The following is a 23,072-nucleotide window of genomic DNA, read 5'->3' as shown; positions in this document are numbered from 1 at the left end:
CCTTTAAGGCCAGAGCAGGAGGTGTGGCCTTGAAGTACGCCCCGGCAGGGGGTGGTGGTGGTGATCTTTCGGGTGACGTAAGGCTGAACAGGGGGCGTGGCTTCTCCTAGTCTGGATGACAGGAAAGGGGCGGAGCTCGCGATGACGAGACATCTGGGAGGGGACAAGCGTTCATTGATAAAAACGCCGGGCTCCCCGGGGCGCGATCGCAGCGTAGAGAAGCCAGGCAGCGCCACGCGCGGCTGGGGCCGGGCGGAACCGAGAATCAGCTCGGCCGGCGCTGAGCAGCACCGTCCGCATGGAGCCCGCCGCCGGCTTCTTGTCCCCGCGCCCCTTCCCGCGCGCGGCCGCCCCATCCTCGCCCCACGCCGGCCCGGGGCCGCCTGCCAGTGCCTCGCCGCGCTCGGAGCCTGAGGTGCTGGTCGGGCCACCGGCACCGGACCCCAGTCGTCTCATCACCGACCCTCGAAGCGGCCGTACCTACATCAAGGGCCGCTTGTTGGGCAAGGTGGGTCGGGGCCTCTGGGGTGGCGCTGACGGAGGTGGAGGGGATCTCTGAGGGCCGGATCCGGCCTCTCCCGTGCGCCCGGACCAACGATGCATCCTCATCCTAGGGGGGCTTCGCCCGCTGCTATGAAGCCACTGACACCCAGACCAGTGTAGCCTACGCGGTCAAAGTCATCCCGCAGAGCCGCGTCGCCAAGCCGCATCAGCGCGAGAAGGTGGGTCCAGGGCCCTGCGGACCAAGGGATGGGGGGGGGGGGCGGAGGAATGATGGCGTGGGAACCCTAGAAAGATGACGATCTCGCGCCCCTGTCGCAGATCCTAAACGAGATCGAGTTGCACCGAGACCTACAACATCGCCATATCGTTCGCTTTTCGCACCATTTCGAGGATGCTGACAATATATACATTTTCCTGGAACTCTGTAGCCGCAAGGTCCAGAATGTGGGGGAGCGGGGGGGGGGGCAGGGCGGGGGAGGAGGGCGGGAGGGAGGGGATTCATAGGGAGCAAGGGTGGGAAAGGAAGCGAATTCTTAAGATCCAAAGCTGGGCCCTTGTCATCCTTAGCAAACGCAGATGGAGGGCGGGCCTGGGAAGGCAAGCTGAGACTGAAATAGTGGCTTTTCTGCAGTCCCTGGCCCACATCTGGAAGGCCCGGCACACCCTGTTGGAACCAGAGGTTCGCTACTACCTGCGCCAGATCCTTTCTGGCCTCAAGTACTTGCACCAGAGGGGTATTCTGCACAGAGACCTCAAGCTGGGTGAGACTACTGGGCCTGGTCATAAGGGTGGGGGATCTGCGAGGTCAGAGAGAGAGAGAGAGTTAAGAATCTGACGGATCTCTCTGCCACTGTCTAGGAAATTTTTTCATCACTGAGAACATGGAACTGAAGGTGGGGGATTTTGGGCTGGCAGCTCGGTTAGAGCCCCCAGACCAGAGGAAAAAGTGAGTTGAAGGGATCATGGTGGCCGCAGTCTGTATGTGACACAGGTGATGCGTGTGACACAGCTGATGTACATATGATGTGAAAGTGTGTATGTGGGAAGCAAGGTGACCTTATGTGTGTCTGGGATAAACAGGGAATGGGGGGGGGGGATGGGCCGTCTTGTATGTGTGACAGAAAAGGTGGCAACCTAGGTTACTGGGTTAGGGGGAGAAAAACAATCTTGTGAATGTGTGGCCCAGATCAGTGGGTGCCCCGAGCCTCTGACACAGATGGGGAGTCCAGAATCTTTGGAAATGTATGACTGATCCTGTGTTGGATGGGGGAGAACATAGGCCAGGCAGCTAAGACTAGGACTGACAGGACGTAATGCCCTGTGTATCTGAGAAGACCCTGCTGTGGTCGCTGTGACAGGGTGTGTGTAATGAGATAGCGTGTGTGGCAGGTTGAGTGTTTATGAAGGGTATGGCAGCTGGTTGTATGCTGCACAGACTGTGGGAGGTGACAGGCTAGTGAGTGTTTTGACAGACGGAGTGGGGGAAGGGGCCAGTCGTGGACCCTCCGTATTGACCTTGGGAGAGGGGCTGTGATGGGGGTGGTCAGGGCCTCCTCCTGTCCCCGCTGAGCAGCTGGGCTAAGACGTGGGTGAGGACTCAGCTGCCTTTCTCAGCATCCATTGTCTCAAGACAAGCAGGAGCCCTCTGGCCTTTGGTGACAGGCAGCTGCTTTGTCTGAACTCACAGCAGGGGCAGGGATGGGGGTGGCTGCTGGGCTGCTTCTGAGCCTTCTTCCTACCCCCCTTCCCCCTCTCCGCCCTACCCCTCTTTTCAGGACCATCTGTGGCACGCCCAACTATGTGGCTCCAGAAGTGCTGCTGAGACAGGGCCATGGCCCGGAGGCAGACGTGTGGTCACTTGGTTGTGTCATGTGAGTGCCAAAGTCGCGGGGCAGACAGGTGGCAGGTGCATGGAGGGGGTGTCGCCACCGCTCCACTCCTGAGCTCCCGTCTCTGGGCATAGGTACACACTCCTGTGTGGGAGCCCTCCTTTTGAGACGGCTGACTTGAAGGAGACATATCGCTGCATCAAGCAGGTCCGTTATACACTGCCTGCCAGCCTCTCACTGCCGGCCCGGCAGCTCCTGGCCGCCATCCTTCGAGCTTCACCCCGAGACCGCCCCTCTATTGAACAGATCCTGCGCCATGACTTCTTTACGAAGGTCTGTGGTTCTCTGGACACCAGTGTTCCGTCTTCATGTTCCTAAGGACAAATAGGACCCTTGGGGGTGGGGGCGGTGTCTCACTTCTCTGATTGCATGCCTCTCTTCCTCAGGGCTACACCCCTGATCGGCTCCCTGTCAGCAGCTGTGTGACAGCCCCAGATCTGACACCCCCCAATCCTGCGAAGAGTCTGTTGGCCAAAGTTACCAAGAGCCTATTTGGCAGGAAAAAGAACAAAAGTGAGCGAGGTGCCGTGGGTTGGGGGCATACAGCAGTGTAGAGGCTTAGTGGCCTGTTGCATTCATTTGAGATGTTGGGGGGCGGGGTGGTGGTTCCAGGGTGTGGGTAGGTGTCTGCAGACTCTTGAGGAGGGAGTATGTGCTGCCTAGACACTTGGGAAGACCTGCCTCTGTGTGTGTGTGTGTGTGTGTGTGTGTGTGTGTGTGTGTGTGTGTGTGTGTACACTTTGGGAAGTGTGGTCAGGCAGAACACTGAAGGCTATCTATACTCTCCCTCACCCCCAGATAAGCAGCATTCTGAGGAGCAGGATGTCTCCTGCTTGGTGAGCGGCCTTATGCGCGCATCCATCGGTCATCCAGATGTCAAACCTGAGGTGAGGTGCTCACGTGAGCGTTAATTCCCCTGACTCACCCTGACCCTAGCAGCTGAGGGAAGCCCAGCATAAAAGGCTGATGAAGCATCCAGCCTCGTGGTGGCCTAATTGGTTGTGTGTCATTAGCCAGCTGAGGCTGACCTGGGGTGCCCTGAGAGCCACCAGGGGCAGGGTTGGGCCACTGGACTTTCAAGGAATTGGGTTTTGGGGCCTAACTTCACTCTCTCTCTCTCTCTCTCCCCAACTGTCCAGGCTCCAGCAGCTTCAGGTCTGGCCCCTGTCAGTTTGGTAGAGACAGCTGCTGAGGACAGCTCACCCCGTGGGACACTGGCAAGCAGTGCAGATGGTGAGGAGCCAGAAGATGAGAGGTGCTAGGGGTTGCTGGGGTGGAGACCAGGGGCCGGAAGGAAGTAGTTGGCTGAGGGGGACATGACCTGGGCCCAGGGTGGCTGTTGCCTAAATGTCAGTGCCCTGTTCCCTTCAGGGTTTGAAGAAGGTTTGACTGTGGCCACAGTGGTGGAGTCTGCTCTCTGTGCACTGAGAAACTGCGTGGCCTTCATGCCCCCAGGTAAGGCCGGGCTCCGGTTTGAGTGAACAGTTTGGCAAGTTCTTCTGGGGGGGAAGGAAGTCTTCACTCCCTCCTCTCCCCTAACAGCGGAACAGAACCCAGCCCCGTTGGCACAGCCGGAGCCTCTGGTGTGGGTCAGCAAGTGGGTTGACTACTCCAACAAGTTTGGCTTTGGGTATCAGCTGTCCAGCCGTCGTGTAGCTGTGCTCTTCAATGATGGCACACACATGGCCCTGTCAGCCAATAGAAAGTAAGTGCTGTTTGGGGATGCTTTGTGTTTCGGCTACGGTCCCCAGCAGGGTTGCACCATGGTGTGTGTTTCTGTGCCCATGGGGTCTGGGTTTCAAATCCACCGGGGTCGGGGGGGGGGGGGGGGGGGAAGAAACGGTGATGCCAGGCTCCGTCTCCTCTCTGCATTCCCGCTTTCAGGACTGTGCACTACAACCCCACCAGCACGAAGCATTTCTCCTTCTCTGTGGGTTCTGTACCCCGTGCTCTGCAGCCTCAGCTGGGCATCCTGCGGTATTTTGCCTCCTACATGGAGCAGCATCTCATGAAGGTGTGTGGGCGGCGGGGGGGGGGGGGGGGGGGGGGGGGGGGGGGGGCAGGGGGGGCGAGGGTGGCGGTCATGGGTGGCGGTCATAGGGGTGGGGTGGCACAGAGAGAGTGGCTGAACCTGTAAGAGGAGGAGACACCCAGAGAGAGAGAGACCCAGCCCATGCCAGTCCAGTGACCTGAGGTGCCTATTCTCCCAGGGTGGAGATCTGCCCAGTGTGGAAGAGGTAGAGGTGCCTGCGCCGCCCCTGTTGCTGCAGTGGGTCAAGACTGATCAGGCCCTACTTATGCTGTTTAGTGATGGCACTGTCCAGGTAAGAACCCATCCTGGGTTAGGTCTGATAGGCCCAGGGATTCTGAGAAGCCTTGACTGACGTTATCTTCTGTGTACAGGTGAACTTCTATGGGGACCACACAAAGCTGATCCTCAGTGGCTGGGAGCCTCTCCTTGTGACTTTTGTGGCCCGAAATCGCAGCGCTTGCACATACCTCGCTTCCCACCTCCGGCAGCTGGGCTGCTCCCCAGACTTGAGGCAGCGGCTCCGCTATGCACTGCGGCTGCTCAGGGACCGAAGTCCTGCCTAGGTTCCAAACCGCAGAACAAGCTGTGATCCAGACCCCAGGCCTGCGCTGGAAAGGCTCTGGCCCTTCCTGTTCCTTTGGTGCCTCACTGGGGGCTCCGGGCTGGACCCCCATCCCACCCCAGGGAATCAGGGACCAGCTTTACTACAGTTGGGGATGGCCTGCCCTCCCTGTCTCTTACCCTTCTCCCTGAGATAAGCCTGAGCCTTAGCTCCCAGCTAGGGGGCATTATTTATGGACCACTTTTATTTATTAACAGACATTTATTTATTGGGATGTGAGCCCCCGGGGGGCCTCCTCCTGGGATAATAAACCATTTTTTCAGAACATGAAGGGCTTATCATTCCCAGTAGACGGCGTGGACTGTAGCTACAGCGAACAGTGACGTGTTGGTGAAAGTGGCAGAGGCCAATCCATCGTGCACCTCATCCCAGAGTGCCCGGCTGACCACGTGCACACCCTGTCCCTCGCGTGGCCCCAGCACCACGCTACACACCAGTTTGTAGCGGGGTAGGCTGAGCTCCCGAACGCGCATGCGTATCTGCTCGCACAACGCCTGCGTCAGTTTCCCCGCCTCAGTACCGGAGTAGCACACGTCGTTCAGTTCTGCATTCAGTGCTGCCTCCAGGACACGCTGGGCACTTGCAGCTTCCCAGCGCTCCCCTGGCGCTGGTTCTATGCGGTATGAGGGTGCCATCCTACGGGCAGGCACCAGGGGCAGCCCAGAAAAGCTAACTCGTGAACCTAGAGAGGGCACTGGGCCCAGGGATAGCCGTCGACCTCCAGGACCCACTAAAGGTCCCGCCAGTGAGTTGCGGCGGGAAAAGGATGGGTGTAGGCCCAGCAGGGAGCCGCGGCGGGAGGCTGGGCCTGGACCTATAGGTCGGGTCTCATCAATGCTGGGCAGGTGACCTCCGGACTTCCCTGGTGGTGATTTCAGAGCCAGGTCTTTGGTAGTCTCCTCTTCCTGGCGTCCGGATGGCAAAGTCTTGCACGCCATGTACCTGCCTGCTGGAAGATTCATACTTAGGAGTGGCCCTCAGTGCCTGAGATCTCCTTACACTCAGCCTCTTGCTCAGTGAAGCTGAGATTTTTCTTTGTGTGTGTGTGCCTGTGCAAGCGAATGTTTGTTTGAGACAATGTCGCACTTGGTGCTCTCTGCCCTCCCACTCCTCCCTCCCTCCCTCTCTGTTTCTCTCTCTGTCTCTGTCTCTCTCTCTCATCAAAAGTTGGGATCAAAGTGAGCCGGACACAGTACATCTCAGCACTTGGGGGAGGCAGAGGCAGGCAGATCTCTATGAGTTTGAGGCCAACCTTGTCTGCAAAATGAGTTCAGGACAGCCAGGGCTACACAGAGAGACCCTGTTTCGAGCTGTCAGAGATACAAGCAAGGGAAGGGGCTGCTCAGGCTATGACCGCGGAACTTCTGCCCGAAATTCCCTTGGTCACAGAGGAGGCTAATTGGGTGAGCACTAAATCCACTCCCCACCCCACCCCCACCCCCCGGCCTTCACCAGCAGAATGGGGACATGAAGCCAGTTTCTGAACTTCTTCAATCTATAGCCAGAAGAGACAAACGCAACTCAGTCACTCTCACAGACCTCTAGTTTTAGAAGTACAGAGGAGCTTAATCGCCTTCCCTGTTCAAAGGAGGATGTTAACTTTTCTCCCCCTTGACTGGCTGCATCTGGAGGCAGGCGACATATGAAGCAACTTCCATCCTCTTGCTTAGATCCCTCAGAATCATCCGTGGGATGGATGCCCTCTTCTCCTGAAACTCCCTCAGGCAACTGACTCACCTGCAGCCTTTGGCCTCCAAGCTCTCTCTGCTGTCCCCACAGTCTGCACTGAGCCGGCCCGGCAGGCCTGTGGGCAGGGAAGGGTTGTGTTGTGCAGTTACCAAGGGCTGCTGCTGTGGCAAGCGTGCCTCTCCCTCCCAGGACTCCTCCCTCCAGCCAAGCTCTGGAGTAACCTGAGTGTTCCTGTGTGCACACCTGCTGACGGGAGGGGAGCCTGAGTTAGCGGGAGAGGGCGTCCACAGGGGCTTGGGGCTCTAGAGCATCACAGATGAGGGGCAGGTGTAGAGATGTGTACTTGCTGGTCAGGAAGGCGCTTGCTTTTAAGCCACAGTCTCTTATGAAATGGCCAGTCATGTGGCCTGACCATTTGTGAACAAGTCACAGGGGCCTGGGATGTGCTAAAACTTTGAGACTGCGGGGGCGGCTTCTTAGGAATCTAGTATCTGGGCTCACAGGAAAGAATACGTCATGGTTCTACATTCTCTCCCCGTCAGCCTCAACAGGGACAAACATTTCCGCTTCAGGGCAGAGTTGGGGTGGGGCTTGGATGACTTCCTTAGTTCTGAACTGTGTGCTAAGGAGGCCAGGCCTATTGGCTCAATGGGAAAGACCCAGGCCTGGCAAAGCTGTGACTCAGTAAATCTAAGTCCGGTCTTTTGACCTCTGCTGACCTGCTCAGGTGCTCTGGGCCTTGTCTGTAGTTCCCCTCTCCCTAGGGATGACTACTTTTCAGGGATGCCAGAAGCTGTGTTGCTCCTGTTAGAACCGACACCTCCCTTCCTCTACTCTGGGAGGGAGGGGGCTGCCCCCTTCCAGGCACACTAAGTCGTAGCGGAGCCCTGAACCCCACACTTAGGGCTGAGAGTTTTCCTGGATGAGGTGATCTCAGGCTGGGCTATCCCAGGTCTAAACTTAACCCATAGGGAAAGGGTTAGGAAAGCTGAGGCCTTTAGTTCTGAACCCTGTGTAGGCAAGAGGCAGCGCCAGGGCCCTCAGACTCTTCCTAGGGCCCTTTGACTGCTCATTTTCTCCCCCCTTGGGCACATAGGGAGATGGGCGGGGCCTCCTCAGGCCCAGCTCCAGTTTCCATGGAAACCCACAGGCTTCCCACCCAGTGGCTGCCTGGGCAGACTCCCAACCTGAGCTTCATCCACCACCCAGCTTCTCCGGGGACCATAGGCCTTTCCGGACCCAGCTTTTCTGGTCTGGTCCCCTCTGCATCTGCACCCCTTTCCTGAACCTCAGGTCTTCCTTAGGTCCTCTTCTAAACTTTAGCCCCTCAGCAAATAGACCTCCATAGCTCCTGCCCTCCCTCTCAGGCCTCAGGAGCTCTTAGCCTGGCTGGGCCTTCTAGGCCTTTCTACCCTTTGACTTGCTGCCCGTCTCACATATGGAGAACCCAGGACTGGTGGTGCGTGGGCAGGCTGCATCCTTTTCCACAGCACTGCGAAGCCTTGTCAACAACGCCCTGTACAGGTGAGGCCATGGCCCCTTGGTGGGTTTTTCCCTAGCTGGCTCTCACGGGCCTATGAATTTGAGGAGTCTAAAGATAAAGAGGCCGGGAAACGGCACTTGGCCTCCCTGAATAACTCAGTCTGTGAGGAAGTCCGTACAGGGGAAACCTACTGGTCTGTGTCCATGCTACCCTGAGAGTCAGAAGTGGAGGCAGTGGGGGGTAGACGCGGGAGGGCAGCTGCGAGAACTCAGGCAAAGAAAGCCCCTGGCTTGAGGAAGGAATCCTCCGCCCCCTCAGCCCTGAAAGATGGGCTGTGTATTGACTCACTCTCGTTGCACACTCAACTCTAAGTGCTGGGACTTTTTTCCTTGAAGAGACAGAGGAGCAGATGGCTCTCGGGATTTGTAAGAGGAAGAAAGCACAAAGGATTGAGCTGGAGACTCAGACAGGAAGTAGTTCAAGGTTTCTGACCGCCCACTGCTTGCCCAAGAGGCTAGTGCTGTCTGACACCAGGAATAGTTTTCTGGGGGCAGGGCTGGTCACGGGAGACAGAACGTTGCTTCCCACACCCACTGTCTCAAAAGCTGCAGCGCTCCCCAACCCCCGAGGTTAGCGACTGTCATGACTCTCTTTTTTTGAGGGCAGGGTGTCACAGTCTGGCCTGAAGAGTGGAACATTAGGCTTGAGCCTGGGAGCAGAGGCCTTTGGAAGCTGAAGCTTTCTCTGCCGCCTCCTACTCCCTCTACCTTAAGGAGAGGCCCAGAGGCCGGGGCCGGAAGTGATCACGAAGATGGAAAATGTGGTCTCACCTCATGACGGTGCATCATAGCCATGTCTGTTTGCAGTCAGTGCACTCTGCACCCCACATCCTCATACCCTCCTACAGGAGGAAAGCTGAAAATGCTGAGTTGGCATCTCGGGGAGGAGCCCCAAGAGGAGTTTCTTCCCCCGCCCATCGCCCCCCCCAAAGTCTCAGCTTGAGGAGATAACCAATTATGATTGGATGAACCTGGTATCCCACTTTGACCAAGCGCAGTCAATTCCCCTGAGAACCTGCGGTCATGGCTGAGAAGTCTGAGAGTCAAAGATAGAAAGTCACAGGGTAGAACTGAGACTCGAGTTCAGGCTTGTGTCCCTCACACGTGGGCTTTGACCTTACGAAAAAAGAAGTTAGGTCCCAGTGTGGCAGAGGCCAAGCCAAAAGTATGATCTAGGTCTGAGATGTCTCGCCTTGCCTTGGCCCTCTCTCCCACAGTGGTGTTTGCTTTGTGGTTGGCCAAGGACGGCAAGAGGTGTTTGCCCACCGGTGCTTGCTGGCTTGTAGATGCAGCTTCTTCCAGAGACTTTTGGGCCCTGGGGTACCTAGTCCCGTGGTGTTAAGCACTGTGCCGGCCGAGGCCTTCTTAGCCGTGCTGGAGTTCCTGTATACCAACAGTATCAAGCTGCACCGACACTCTGTGAGCCTACCGAGCAGGAGTCTGGGTGGGAAAGAGGCTGGGGATTGCCCCAGGCAGGAGTCTGTCCTTTATGCTGTGGGTTGAGGGGCAGGGGGGGAAAAATCCCTTCTGCTCCCTCAAACTCCCCTAACCCCCACGCAGGTGCTGGAGGTGCTGACAGCAGCCGTGGAATATGGGCTGGAGGAACTTCGAGAGGTAGGTGTCTCAGGCAGGACATCTTGTTCCCTGGCCTTTCGGTTCATTGTCTCCTTCATACAGTCTGACCTCTCACAGAGAGGAGTGCTACAGCTCTCTGTGTACACAGGATCTGCCCATGCTCAGTGCGTGCTGAGTCAGCATAGGGAGTGTTTATGGCTGGTTCTGCAGCACAAGGGTACATTGGCTTTGGCCTGTGACCGAATAGAAATAGAGACATGAAAATGCTTAACGTGTATGGGGCGTGGTGCTTCAGGCCAATGCTCCCAGTACTCTGGAGGCTTGGGGAGGTCGGCAAGTTTAAGGCCAGCCTGAACTACCTAGGGAGTTCCACGTTAGCCTGGGCTACAGAGTGAGACTTAGTCTCAAAAAGCTTAACTTAAAGGTATGGGTCTAAGTGTGATAGGAAACTGCTGGTGTGTGGAGAGAGCTTCCTGGAGAAGGAAACCTTTGTTTCAGAGCTGAAAGAACAGCAGGGTTTTGTTCAGGAGTGGGAAAACGGCGTTATAGTCAGAGGGCACTCAGAGAGCTGGTTAGATATGAGGTAGACTGCGAACGTGGGGATGGTGTCAACTGGACAGGATACCAGGAAGCTGGTTCTCGCAGGTACTTCAAGAATTTGAGCAGCTGGGCGTGGTGGCGCACACCTTTAATTCCAGGACTCAGGGAGGCAGAGGCAGGCGGCTTGATGTGAGTTCCAGGCCAGCCTGGTTTACAAATAGAGTCCCAGGGGGCGGGGCTAGAGAGATGGCTCAGAGGTTAAGAGCACTGACTGCTCTTCCAGAGGTCCTGAGTTCAATTCCCAGCAACCACATGGTGGCTCACAACCATCTATAATGAGATCTAATGGCCTCTTCTGGCTTGCAGGTGTACATGCAGTCAGAGCACTATATACAAAATAATAAATAGATCTTTTTTTTAAAAAAAAGTGAGGGGCTGGAGAGATGTGTCAGTGGTTAAGACCGCCGCCTGCTCTTCCAAAGGTCCTGAGTTCAATTCCCAGCAACCACATGGTGGCTCATAACCATCTGTAATGTGATAGGGCGCCCTCTTCTGGCTTGCAGGAGTACATGCAAGCAGAGCACTGTGTACATAATAAATAAATAAATAAAATTAAAAAAAAAAAAAAAGTGAGGGCTGGAGAGATGCTCAGAGGTTAAGGGCACCGACTGCTTTTCCAGAGGTCCTGAGTTCAATTCCCAGCAGCCACATAGTGGCTTACAACCTCGATGGTCTGATGCCCTCTTCTGGCCTGCAGGTGTACATGCAAACAGAGCACTGTATACATAATAATAAATAAATAAATCATTAAAAAAAAATTGAGTCCAGGTGCATGCCTTTAATCCCAGCACTTGGGAGACAGAGGCAGGTGGATCTCCGTGAATTCGAGGCTAGGACCAGAGCTGTTATACAGAGAAACCCTGTCTTGAAAAACCAAAACCAAAACAAACAAACAAACAAATCGAGTCCAGGGTAGCCAAGGCTACACAGAGAAACCCTGTCACCAAAAAAAAAAAAAAAAGGCTTTAGGCATGTAGGTCAGTGCTACAGCACTTGCCAAGTGTGCTATCAGCCCTGGTTTCAATTCCCGGCACCAGCCAGGTGTGGTGGTATAGACCTGTATTTCCAGCACTCAGTAGGCAGAATAGAGAGGAGGATAATTCCAGGCTCATGGCCAACCTGGTCTACAGAGTGAGCTTTAGGCCAGCCAAGGCTATACAGCAAGACCCTGTCTCAACTTTCCCTCTCCTGGACTTCTTTTAATGCAAGGGGACTGGAGATTCCCTAAAAATTTTGGGCAAGGGAGCTAAGGGGAAAAGAGACTGAGAGAAAAGGGAAAGGCCTGTCAGATGAGTGAAGAAATCAAGAGGGTGTGGCCAAGAGGGAAATGGCAGGCCAGGAGAGGTGGGTGGCTCTGAGAGGAGACAGCTGTCACCACCCAGTGCTTTTCTGGAAGCTTCCTCTGGAAGCGAGGGAGATGTCAAACATGGAATTTAAGTTTCTGTTAGAACAGAAGTATCAATGTGTCAAGGGAGGGGACAAGTGGAGGGACATAGTAAGGGGAAGAGCCTGGCATTTCTGGATGGGTCTATTTATTTATTTGGTTTTTCGAGACAGGGTTTCTCTGTGTAGCCTTGGCCATCCTGGACTCACTTTGTAGACCAGACTGGCCTCGGACTCACAGCAATCCACCTGCCTCTGCCTCCCGAGTGCTGGGATTAAAGGCGTGCGCCACCACGCCCGGCTGGATGGGTCTATTAGAAGGTGCTTTGCTAGCCTCCAGGCCCTCTGGGCTTGCTAAATTGCAGGACTGGACAATTCCCTTTCATTCCGCAAATCTGGGAGGTCAAGATGAAGTCTGGATGGCTCATTGCTCCAAGCCTACTCCACTCTTCTAGGGTAGGACTTGGGGTCTTTTTAACGGGGACACGGCCACACAGTCTACTTTGATTTCTGTCCCCAGCTATGCCTGGAGTTTGTGGCGAAGGCGCTGGACGTGGAGCTGGTCTGTGAGGCTCTGCAGGTGGGTATTACAGAGCAGCCCTGGGGAGGAATCTGATTTTTAGAATGTGGTCCTGGCCTCCACATGTGTCAGTCTTGACTGGCTACAGCTGCTAAGGGACAGTATGAGGGCATGTGTGCTCAAGGATGCTTATGAGATAAAACTCTGTGCCCAGATCTGTGGGGTGTAGGGCATATCAGTAAAATCATATGTAGGAGGAAAAGAAAAACAGCTGGGAAAGGCAGGCACGGGGACACGGTACCTTTAATCCTAGTACTAGGGGAGGCAGAAGCAGCTGGATCTGAGTTCGAGGCCAGTAGGGCTACATAATGATCTTCTATTAAGAGTGGGAAATGGGCCCAGAAGTGATGGCACATGCCTGTGATCCCAGCACTCGGGAGGCAGAGGCAGGCAGATCAATGGGAGTTCGAGGCCAGCTTGGTCTACAGAGTGAGTCCAGGACAGCCAAGGCTACACAGAGACCCTGTCTCGAAAAACAAAACAAAAAAAGAGTGGGAAATGGAGTCAGGAGGTGGTGGTGCGAGTGAGTTCCAGGACAACCTGGGCTACAAAGAGAAACCTTGGGGGCGGGGGAAGTGGTTCTAAACAGGGATAGAAAGTGGGATGTTTAGAAGCCAAGCTTGGGCTCAAAGATGGGATTTGAAGAACCATATGCATGTGTGGTGTTCATGGTCCACTGCACTTTCCCCAGGTCTAATTTCATGAGATATTGCAGGTGCTATTAGCCTCCCCTGTTTGGATTGCGCTCAGACTTGTGGGAGTACCTTGTGTGCAGATCTGGGTCACACGTCCTTTTCAGTCTCTAGTCTGACCACTTTTACTCTGCTCCTAGGTTGCCGTAACCTTTGGTCTGGGGCCATTGCAGGAGCGTTGCATAGCCTTCATAGAGGCTCACAGCCAGGTACGACTCCCCATCCTTACACTTGTAACCTGTCTCCCCCATGACTTTCTTCTCTGCTCTGACCGATACACCGGCCTATAGGAGGCGCTCCGCACCCGTGGCTTCCTGGAACTGTCCGCCACCGCAGTGACCAGCTCTGCGTGGACGAGGCTGAGCTGGTACAGGCGGCCCGAAGCTGGGCCCGCGTGGGCGCCGTGAGTGTGGCCTCGGGGAGGGGGAGGACGCTGAAGCAACGCAGGAACTCGGCAAGCAGGCGACAGGGTACAGGCTCAAGGCTCGCTTCCACAGGCAGTGTTGGAGCAACCGGTGGCTGAGGTGGCGGCTCCGGTGGTTCGAGAGCTTAGACTGGCTTTGCTGTCCCCGGCGGAGCTAAGGGCCCTGGAGGAGCAGAATCGACGGGAGCCGCTCATCCCGGTGCGGACGCGAAAGACCAAACTCAGATCCACTCCGCCACGTGGGGACGAGGGGGTGGCGGCTATGGCCAAGGACTTCCGGACTATATGGTGACCCCCCCCTCCCCTACAGGTTGAGCAAATTGTGGAGGCATGGAAGTGCCACGCCCTACGGAGAGGCGATGCAGGCCGGGGCGCACCGTGCCGCAGGCGGAAGGGCACTCTACCCCGGGATCACCACCACTTCCTGGACCTTCGTTTCAAATGACTCACTTCTGGGACTTGCGATGACTTTGACCACACTCTAAACTACAGCTCCCAAGGTACTCTGCGCTGGCGGCGGACTTCCGCTCCCGGCAGTCGCAGCGAACCTGATGCCGGAAGTACCATTCATAGGAGCAAAGCTAAGGCTTCCGCGGAGAAGGAGAGGCGGGGCAGTGGGCCCAAGCTTGGGGCCGGGTCGTGGGTTCGGGCAACGCCCGGAGACCGGAAGCTAAAGTGTCTTTTTTTCCATGAGCTCACTGGGCATCCTGCCACTGGCCGCTCCTCTACTCGGATGATGCTGGTATCTCTCTTTTTTTTTCTGATGCTGGTATCTCTTAAGCTCATCTTCTTTAAACAACAAATCAGCTTCCTGCCTCCAGGCTCAGTGCATATTCAAGCGTCTCATCTTCTCAGCCCCGGAAATCATGTTTTTGTGGGCCAGGAAACTAACTGGGTGAGGGGTGGGTGCAGTAGTCACTCAGGGAAGCAGAGGCAGGCCAATCTCTGTGAGTTCGAGGCCAGTCTGGTCTTGAGAGGGAGTCCATGACAGCCAAGGCCTCACAGAGAAACCTTATCTCGAAAAGCCAAAATCAAACAAAGATTGAAGACCTGAAGAGATGGCTCAGAGGTTAAGAGCACTGGCTGTTCTTCCAGAGATCCTGAGTTCAATTCCTAGGAACCACATGGTGGCTCACAACCATCTGTAATGTGATCTGATGCCCTCTTCTGGCGGGTAGGTAGAGAACTGTATACATATAAAATAAATAAATTAAATCTTGAAAAAAAAAAAAAGATTGAAAATAGGACCACTCCTGGTATCCTTGTTTGGGTAGTGGACACTGAAAGTAACCTGCTGCTTGTATGCTCTTAATTCTCTTGCTTTGTGCTATTTTACACCAATATTAGAGGTCATGTATTAATCCTATGCTCGCATTAGCTCTGCTCCAGCATTGTGATGAGAGTGGCTTTCTAAACCGTTTTCAGGAGCTTGGAGATCATTAAAATTGACCAAAACCACCAATCCTGTACTTGAGGACAGAAACCTTTTTTTCTTTCATTCAGGCTAACACTGCTATCTTCTGAACATGTGTTCCACAAAGCAAGCATAGCTTGGTGGTATGGGCCTGTGCATATAAGCACTCAGGGAGTGGACAGAGGAGGGTCGGCACTTACGGTAAGACCTGTTTCAAAAAACAAAATAAACTGGGCATGGCGGTGCACACCTGTAATCCTAGCACTGAGGAAATGCAGAGGCAGGCAGATCTCTGCGAGTTCAAGGCCACCCTTCTCTACCTCATGAGTTCCAGGCCACTCAGACTTAACATACAAATAAAAACCAAACTAGTTGGGGTGGCCTGTGATCTAAGCGCTGAGGAGACTGGAGCAGAAGGCTCGCCAGGACTTGGCGGGCTCGCCTGCATGGGCTACACAGCAAGGTCAGGCCTCAGAAAACAAACCCTGCTTGAGTTTCCCAAGTGACAGAACTGTAACCCCAGGCATGGAGTACACCCCAGACTCTGAGAATGAGACTGACAGAAAACAAGGCTTCCAAATACTGGGTTATGGCTGAGCATGGTGGCTCATGTCTGTGATCCTGTCGCGGGGGAGCAGGTCACTCTGGGTCCAAGCACAGCTTGTCTGCACTCTAGACACCTGGAATACAGAGTGAGAGTTCTTCCAAAAACAAAAGAGTAGTGGTGATGCTGGAGAGTTCGCCCAGAAGCTAAAGCCACTCGCTGCTCTTGGAGAGGACCAGACTTCGGTTCCTACACCCAAGCCAAGTAAGTCACAACCCCCTGTAACTCAAACTCTGGTTCCTCTAGTCTCCATGGGTATCTAATGACCACATTCACAGAGCCTCCCAAAAAGCGTTGACTCAGAACTGTTCTTCCTGGAACTGTTTGTGAAAGATGTCAGCGATGTGAGGAAAACGTGGAGTATGGGTGTGCCCTTTTGCTTCTAGCCTCCCAGAGGCCAATGCCTCAGCAGGTTACACAGCTGTAGTTTACATATGTGTGTGTGTGTGTGTGTATCCAGCAAGTATATTGCATCCTACAATCCTGGGAAAACATCTATGGGCCGGGACTGGAGCACAGTGAGATGGAAGGCGTGGATTCCAGGCCACAGCTCCCCTGCTTCTCTGCCGGTTGCTTGCCTGAAACCTTGTCTTCTCTTCCTTCATGGGGTCTGGGATTGGTCAATTTGTAGGCCCCAATGGTAGAGCTACTGTTTTCCAGTCTGGCAGAGCACTCCCAGGCTTAGACTGAGCGGCACAGTGTTTATCAGCAGGACCACACAGGAGGCATATCAACACCACTCTGGGCAGGTGTCAACCAGGTTATCTTATTACTATTATTATTTTTAATTTTGTTTGTTTGTTTGTTTCGAGACAGGGTTTCTCTGTGTAGCCTTGGCCATCCTGGACTCACTTTGTAGACCAGGCTGGCCTCGAACTCACAGCGATCCGCCCGCCTCTGCCTCCCGAGTGCTGGGATTAAAGGCGTGCGTTACCACGCCCGGCTCTATTTTTAATTTTGATACAGAGTCTCTCTCATTTAGCCCTGGTTGTTGTAGAGCTCACTACATAGACCAGGCTCGCCTTGAATTCATAGGCTGGTCTCAAACTCACAGCAATTCGCCAACCCAAGCCTCCTAAGGTGTGAAATTACCAGTGTGAGCTGCCACACTCAGTATCATCTATAGGGGAGATAAACCTGTTTTTTGTTTTGATCCCAAGTGTGGGATAGGGAAGAGAGCAGGATGTTTACCACTTAGATGTGAGAGAGTAGGATGTTTTTCCACTTACAAGTCAAACCACTTTGTGGAGGGGGATGGGGGTGCTTGATTGATGGCAGCTGAAAAACATCCTTGAACAGACTGAGGTGGCACGCATATGATCCCAAAACAGGGGGCTTGAAGCTTTTTGTTGGGACTTGGGTTAGCTGATGATCCCTGCACTTCACGGCACTCCTAAAGAGAACTGCTCCAGGGAAGGCTTCAAAGCGTTGGGCTCCGGCTGAGGCTCCAGGTTCCGGTGGCTCCGGCTGAGGCTCCAGGTTCCGGTGGCTCCGGCTTCCAGCAGCCACTTTGGTGGAATTGCTGGTCTGCTGAAATCCTGCTGACTACGCCAGGAGAATCGTTCCTAGGAACTGATATCCAGGTTTCATTCTTGTTTTCCTTAATCTCCTTTTCCTCTCATTTAGGCTAGTCGGGTTATAAGGGAGGTACACTCGTTTAATAAGTTCATAATAAAGTATGATCATTAAGAAACTTGGAGCCTATAAAGCACCAGTTTCTCTTGAAGAGTGACTGGGATGTGTACATAGGCTGGTCCACCTGCCCCACTGGCCACCCCCTGCTCAACACATGCACGCATGCGTGCGCGCGCGCGCGTGCACACACACACACACACACACACACACACAGACCCGCACTCCCAGATGGACCTGGAGACCCCACAGGTTCCAGATTCTGCTTCAGTCGTCCAGGCTCGCTGTGCGGTGGCACACGCATTTAATCTGAGCACTCGAGAAGCAGAGGCAGGAGGATGTCTGTGAGTTAGAGGCCAGCCTGGTTTACAGAGCGAGTTCCAGGACAGCCAGAACTACACAGAGAAAGCCTGTCTCAGAAAACCAAAAAAGAACCTAGGCAGAAGAACTTCAAAGTTACGGTGACACAAATAGTAGCGAGTTATTCTTGTCTCAAAAGCGGGCTGTGTGGGCTGGAGAGATGGCTCAGCGGTTAAGGGAACTGACTACTCTTGCAGAGGTCATGAGTTCAATTCCCAGCAACCACATGGTGGCTCACAACCATCTATAATGTGATCTGATACATACTGTTTACATAATAAATGAATCTTAAAAAAAAAAAAAGAAAAGCGGGCTGTGTTTTAAAGAGGCCGAGTCTGGCAGTGGAGGCTAGCCCAAGTGGAACCTGAAAAGGGATTGGGCTTGATGTACCAGTGGGAGCCAGGGAAGGATGCTAAGCCAGAGGGCGGAGTAGGGCTAGGTGCTAAACAGGGTCAACTGACTGTACAAGCAGTATGGGACTTCTCACCTCAGGCTGGATGAGGTCAGGGACCAAGACTGTGCCTGAGGTGGTTCAGTTCTGACTGGATCTGTTCTGTGACACCAATGACACTCTCATTCTTCAGGACTGCACTGATCATGCAATCAGGGTAAAAACTTTTCAACACAGCTGTGAACAATGTTCCTAAAAGGAACCACACCTTGTACGAGGCTGGGTAAGTGTTTAGAACCTCAGTGAAGTGATACGATTGGAATGCTATAAGTCTAAAGTCACATTATCTTGGGACACCTTTTGCCCCCCACAATACCCATTTACTGTCCCCTGTACTTGACATCAGTCTTTGTGACCATTAGTTTTTTTTTTGTTTGTTTGTTTTTTTTTGTTTTTTGAGACAGGGTCTCTCTCTGTGTAGCCTTGGCTGTCCTGGACTCACTTTGTAGACCAGGCTGGCCTCGAACTCACAGCAATCCGCCTGCCTCTTCTTCCTGAGTGCTGGGATTAAAGGCATGCGCCACCATGTCTGGCTGAATTTCTTTTTCAGGGTAGGTTTACTCTGTGTAGCCCTGACTGGCCTCAAACTCAGAGATCCACCTGTCTCTGCCTCCCAAGTGCTGGGATTAAAGGCGTGTGCCACCACTGCCCAGATTTTTTTTTTTTTTCGAGACAGGGTTTCTCTGTGTAGCCTTGGCTGTCCTGGACTTGCTTTGTAGACCAGGCTGGCCTCGAACTCACAGCGATTCGCTTGCCTCTGCCTCCCGAGTGCTGGGATTAAAGGCGTGCGCCACCACGCCTGACTCACACTGCCCAGATTTTTACAAGTATTTGTGAGCTTCATATCATGCACCCTAGTTCCACTCAATCTCCCCATCCTCTCATACCCACCTTCCACCTTGCAACCTCTCTGCCAAATAAAAAATACACAAAAAAAGCATAAAAAGCGTCTCGTCATGGAAGCTGTAGTGTGTTCCACAGCATACCCCTCTGTCCACACAGCTTCACTTGCAAATGTTCATTGCAGTGTGTCATTGGTTTGGTTTGAGGTCTCTGGCTTCTGTGAAACCATCAATATGGGACTCCTTCCTGTTACCTTATTGTTGCCCTGTGTCATGGAGATTCTGCGGGTTTGGGTAGCAGTTGAGCTGGTCAGCACACCGTTTCTCCTTTGTCTGCACCACCAGGGGAAGCTCCCCAGCAGTGCTTCTGCTAGGCCACCCAATGCTGACATTGGTAGGAGGCAGGACCAGCTCTTCAGCTCTCATACCCTTGGGTCAGCTCACCCACACCCATGGCTACAGAGCCAGCTCCACTGTGCTGCCCAGTTAAGGCCAAGGCCCGCTTTCCCAAGTGCTGCAGCCACCAAGGGGCAGGACCAGCTCTCCTGCTCTCAAAATGTCTGGGTTGGCTTGCCTGACTATCAAAGATGGCGAGGAGGGGACATCACATCTATGCCTTCTCCACCTCATGGCAGACAAGTGGTGGGACCAGGCTTCCTGAGCTCATGCCCACAGAGCATGTCCCCCCACAACCAGGGCTAGATCTACTGCACTGCCCAGGCAAGGTGTTTGGCCTACTCTCCAGTGTGCTGCAGGTGTTGAGGGGATGGAGGCATCACCTCAAAACAGGAGTGGCATTCCCACACTCTCACCTTGTAGCCCCCAGATTTATACTAAATTGTGATTTTGTTGTTGTTGTTGTTTGTGTGACAGTTTCTCTGTGTAGCCCTGGCTGTCCTGGAACTCTATCTGTAGACCAGTCTGATTGCGAATTGACAGAGATCCACTTACCTCTGCCTCCTGAATGCTGAGATTAAAGGTGTGTGACACATAATTTTTTATTACCTGTGGCTGGAAATGGCTGTGTACAGAGTGCAGGTGCCTGGGGAGGCCAGAGATGTCACACCTCCAGGAGCCAGAGTTTGGGACAGTTGCGAGTCGCCTGACATGGGTGCTGGGAACCAAACTCAGGTCTTTTGGAAAAACAGCAAGTCATCTTAACTACTGAGCTGTCTCTCCAGCCCTGCAAACCCCAATATATTTTAAGGTGTCTTGATTTAGGGCTTTGTTCTGTGACTATAAAAACTTCATTTGACTGCTACCACTGGAGCATGATGTTCAGAGTAACCTCAGTCTGTTTCCAGGCTATGGGCTGTCATGCATGCTTGTGTGGTGCACACCTGTTATCCCAGCACTTAGGAGGCAGAGGCAGGTGGATGTCTGTGAGTTTGAGGCCAGTCTGGTCTACAGAGCGATTTCCATCCAGCACTACACAGTAGGGCCCTGTCTTGTTTTCAGTTTTGGTTTTTTGAGACAGGGTTTCTCTGCGTAGCCTTAGCTGTCTTGGACTCCCTTTGTAGACCATGCTGGCCTCAAGAACACTCGGCTGTCCACCTGCCCCTGCCTCCCAAGTACTGAGATTAAAGGTGTGGGCCACCATACCCAACAGGCACTGTCTAAAAAAGAAAAGTAAACAGGAAACATTTGAGATACTCCTAAAAGTTCCTTCATTTCATTTGAAGTCCTGAAATCAGAACCAGAATGCTGGAGATTGAAACAGCGTGATTGCGGAGTTTCGGTGCAGACAGGGCTGCGCAGTAAGGATGGACGGCCCACACCTGCAATCCCAGCACTCGGAAGTCAGAGCCAGGAGGACCAGGAGTAAAAGATCTTCCCGAAGCAGGGTGTGGTGGTGCGTGTCTTTAATCCCAGCACTCAGGACGCAGAGGCAGGCTGATTGTGAGTTCGAGGACAGCCTGGTCTACAAAGTGAGTTCAGGTCAGCCAGGGATACACTGTCTTGAAAAACCAAAATGACTACAACAAAAGACTCTACCTCAAGGGCTGGAGAGATGGCTCAGTGGTTAAGAGCACTGATTGCTGTTCCAAAGGTCCTGAGTTCAATTCGCAGCAACCACATGGTGGCTCATAACCACCTATAATGAGATCCGGTGCCCTCTTTTTGCCTGTGGGTATATGTGCAGGCAGAACACTGTATACATAATAAATAAATCTTTAAAAAAACAAAAACAAAAAAAACTCTACCTCAAAAAACCAAGTGACTAACAAAAACAAAGCCAGGTGTGGTGCTACATGTCACTCAGCACTCAGGAGGCATAGCCAAAAGCAGGCAGATATCTATGAGTTCGAGGCCAGCAAAGTCTACATAGTAAGAGCCTGTCTCTAAATTAAAAGCACACTCTGGGGCTGGAGAGATGGCTCAGCAGTTAGGAGCACTGACTGCTCTTCCACAGGTCTTCCCGTAACCACATGGTGGCTCACAACCATCTGTGATATGATCTGATGCTCTCCTCTGGCCTGCAGGTGTACATGCAGGCAGAGCACTGTATATGTAATCATACATCTTTTTTTAAAAAAAGCACACTCAGCTGGGCGTGATGGTGCACGCCTTTAATCCCAGCACTTGGGAGGCAGAGGCAGGCGGATCACTGTGAGTTCGAGGCCAGCCTGGTCTACAAAGCGAGTCCAGGACAGCCAAAGCTAACACAGAGAGACCCTGTCTTGAAAAACCAAAAAAATAAAATAAAAAAATAAAAAAAAAGCACACTCTGATGTAATCTAAGGTTTTTCTTTTTTCTTTTTCTGGCTTTTCAAGACACGGTTTCTTTGTGTAGCCCTGGTTATCCTGGAGGCTGGCTTTGAACTGCCTGCCTCTGCCTCCCAAGTGCTGGGATCAAAGGTGTGCACCACCACGCTGGGCTCTAGTTTTTTTTTTTTAATTTATTTATTACATATACATGTATGCCTGCACACCAGAAGAGGGCCCCAGATCTCATTATAGATGGTTGTGAGCCACCATGTGGTTGCTAGGAATTGAACTCAGTACCTTTGGAAGAGCAGACAGTGCTCTTAACCACTGAGCCATCTCTCCAGCCCCCTGTAATTTTTTTTTTTTTTTTTTTTTGGTTGGTTGTTTTTCAAGACAGGGTTTCTCTGTGTAGCCTTGGCTGTCCTGGACTCTTTGTAGACCAGGCTTCCTCAAACTCTCAGAGATCCACCTGCCTCTGCTTCCTGAGTGCTGGAATTACAGGCATGTGCCACTTCACCCAGCTGTGGCAGTATTTCTAACCTACTGTCAATCAATACAAGACCAGGCATGTGTTGTATTTTAGAATAGCCTTACTTCACCTGGGGCAGGGCAGATAGTCCCCAAACTACTTCCCCCAATCCCGTGCCATCTGCTTCTAATAACCTCTGTCCAGCTACCTCCCATCCATAATCCCAAACACTTGCTAATGTTTTTCATCTGGGCCGAATCCTCCATCCGTAACAGCCATGTGCTTGTCCCCCACCTCACCCATGGCAGTGGCCTCCTTCCTTCTTCTCTTCCTCTGCTGTCTTCCCAAGATCCTCTCTGTCCTTAAAGCCCATGAACCTTAGCCATACCTGGCCCAGTTGCCCTGCACAGGTGTGTGGCCCAGTTGCCGGGCACAGGTGTGTTGGCTTTTTATTGGTCAAACAGGAGTAAGTTTTTACAAACATCATTCTGGGGTACATGTCTCTGCTCATTTGGGAAGCAACCAGATCAACCCCCAACCTAGGAGAGAAAAAAGGATAGAGGGGAAAGGGGGCAATGTTATCCTTAGACTACTTCCCGCTTGTTAGGGACACCGAGCTCCATGGGGCAAGTTACAGCTTCGCTGTCAGGATAGCTCGTTTCTTCTTGTTTCTTCTTGGTGCACAGCTACTTAACAAACCGCAAACATCCATCCAGCAACCAGCAACCCACCTACTAGGACTCTAGTCCCAATAACCCACCTGTTAGGACTCTAACATTTATATAGTCTCTGAGAAGTTGCCAGAATTCCCACACTCACAAAAACTACCTGCAGCTGGCAAAATCAGGCCTCTGCTAGAGCACAAGGCAATGAGAGGCAGCTGCTGCAAAGCAGCCCCATAGCCCACAGCTGGAGTTAAAAAAAAAAAATAAAAATATATATATATATATACACACACACACACACACACACACACACACACACACACACACACACATATAGGTAGGTAGGTAGGTATACTTTTTTGTTTTTTCAGGACAGGTTTCTCTGTGTAGCTTT

The 23,072-nt window shown here is 53.0% G+C and overlaps 3 protein-coding genes across 5 annotated transcripts; 2 read left to right on the top strand and 1 right to left on the bottom strand.

Moving 5' to 3' along the window:
• Window positions 1–211: 211 nt before the first annotated feature.
• Window positions 212–5,174, top strand: Plk3 (polo like kinase 3). Its single transcript, XM_051171432.1, has 15 exons — window positions 212–508; window positions 615–722; window positions 823–939; window positions 1,136–1,265; window positions 1,363–1,450; window positions 2,280–2,375; window positions 2,468–2,666; window positions 2,780–2,906; window positions 3,192–3,280; window positions 3,533–3,626; window positions 3,765–3,848; window positions 3,936–4,098; window positions 4,278–4,407; window positions 4,604–4,717; window positions 4,797–5,174. The coding sequence occupies exons 1-15, from the start codon at window positions 299–301 to the stop codon at window positions 4,986–4,988; spliced, it is 1,941 nt and encodes a 646-aa protein (XP_051027389.1). The 5' UTR covers window positions 212–298; the 3' UTR covers window positions 4,989–5,174.
• Window positions 5,175–5,307: 133 nt separating this feature from the next.
• Dynlt4 (dynein light chain Tctex-type 4) lies at window positions 5,308–9,133 on the bottom strand. 3 transcript variants are annotated; one of them, XM_051171435.1, is made up of 2 exons: window positions 9,050–9,133; window positions 5,308–5,993 (listed from the first exon to the last, which is right to left on the bottom strand). In XM_051171435.1, the coding sequence occupies exon 2, from the start codon at window positions 5,983–5,985 to the stop codon at window positions 5,326–5,328; it is 660 nt and encodes a 219-aa protein (XP_051027392.1). In that variant the 5' UTR covers window positions 5,986–5,993; window positions 9,050–9,133; the 3' UTR covers window positions 5,308–5,325. The 3 variants fall into 3 exon arrangements, with proteins under 3 accessions (XP_051027392.1, XP_051027390.1, XP_051027391.1); XM_051171433.1 differs by lacking the exon at window positions 9,050–9,133 and adding an exon at window positions 6,785–6,899; XM_051171434.1 differs by lacking the exon at window positions 9,050–9,133 and adding an exon at window positions 6,785–6,868 and having other exon boundaries at window positions 5,308–5,996.
• On the top strand, window positions 8,049–14,095 carry Btbd19 (BTB domain containing 19). Its single transcript, XM_051171437.1, is given in 9 exon segments — window positions 8,049–8,260; window positions 9,496–9,697; window positions 9,839–9,892; window positions 12,357–12,416; window positions 13,249–13,317; window positions 13,399–13,435; window positions 13,438–13,511; window positions 13,606–13,731; window positions 13,843–14,095. Coding segments are annotated over 9 exon segments (843 nt in total). The 5' UTR covers window positions 8,049–8,174; the 3' UTR covers window positions 13,978–14,095.
• Window positions 14,096–23,072: the final 8,977 nt, after the last annotated feature.

The sequence above is a fragment of the Acomys russatus genome, chromosome 29 (genome assembly GCF_903995435.1).
Source record: "Acomys russatus chromosome 29, mAcoRus1.1, whole genome shotgun sequence".
Classification (NCBI taxonomy): domain Eukaryota; kingdom Metazoa; phylum Chordata; class Mammalia; order Rodentia; family Muridae; genus Acomys; species Acomys russatus.
Note: the sequence above shows the minus strand (reverse complement) of the source record. Positions and strands in the feature narration are given on the sequence as shown.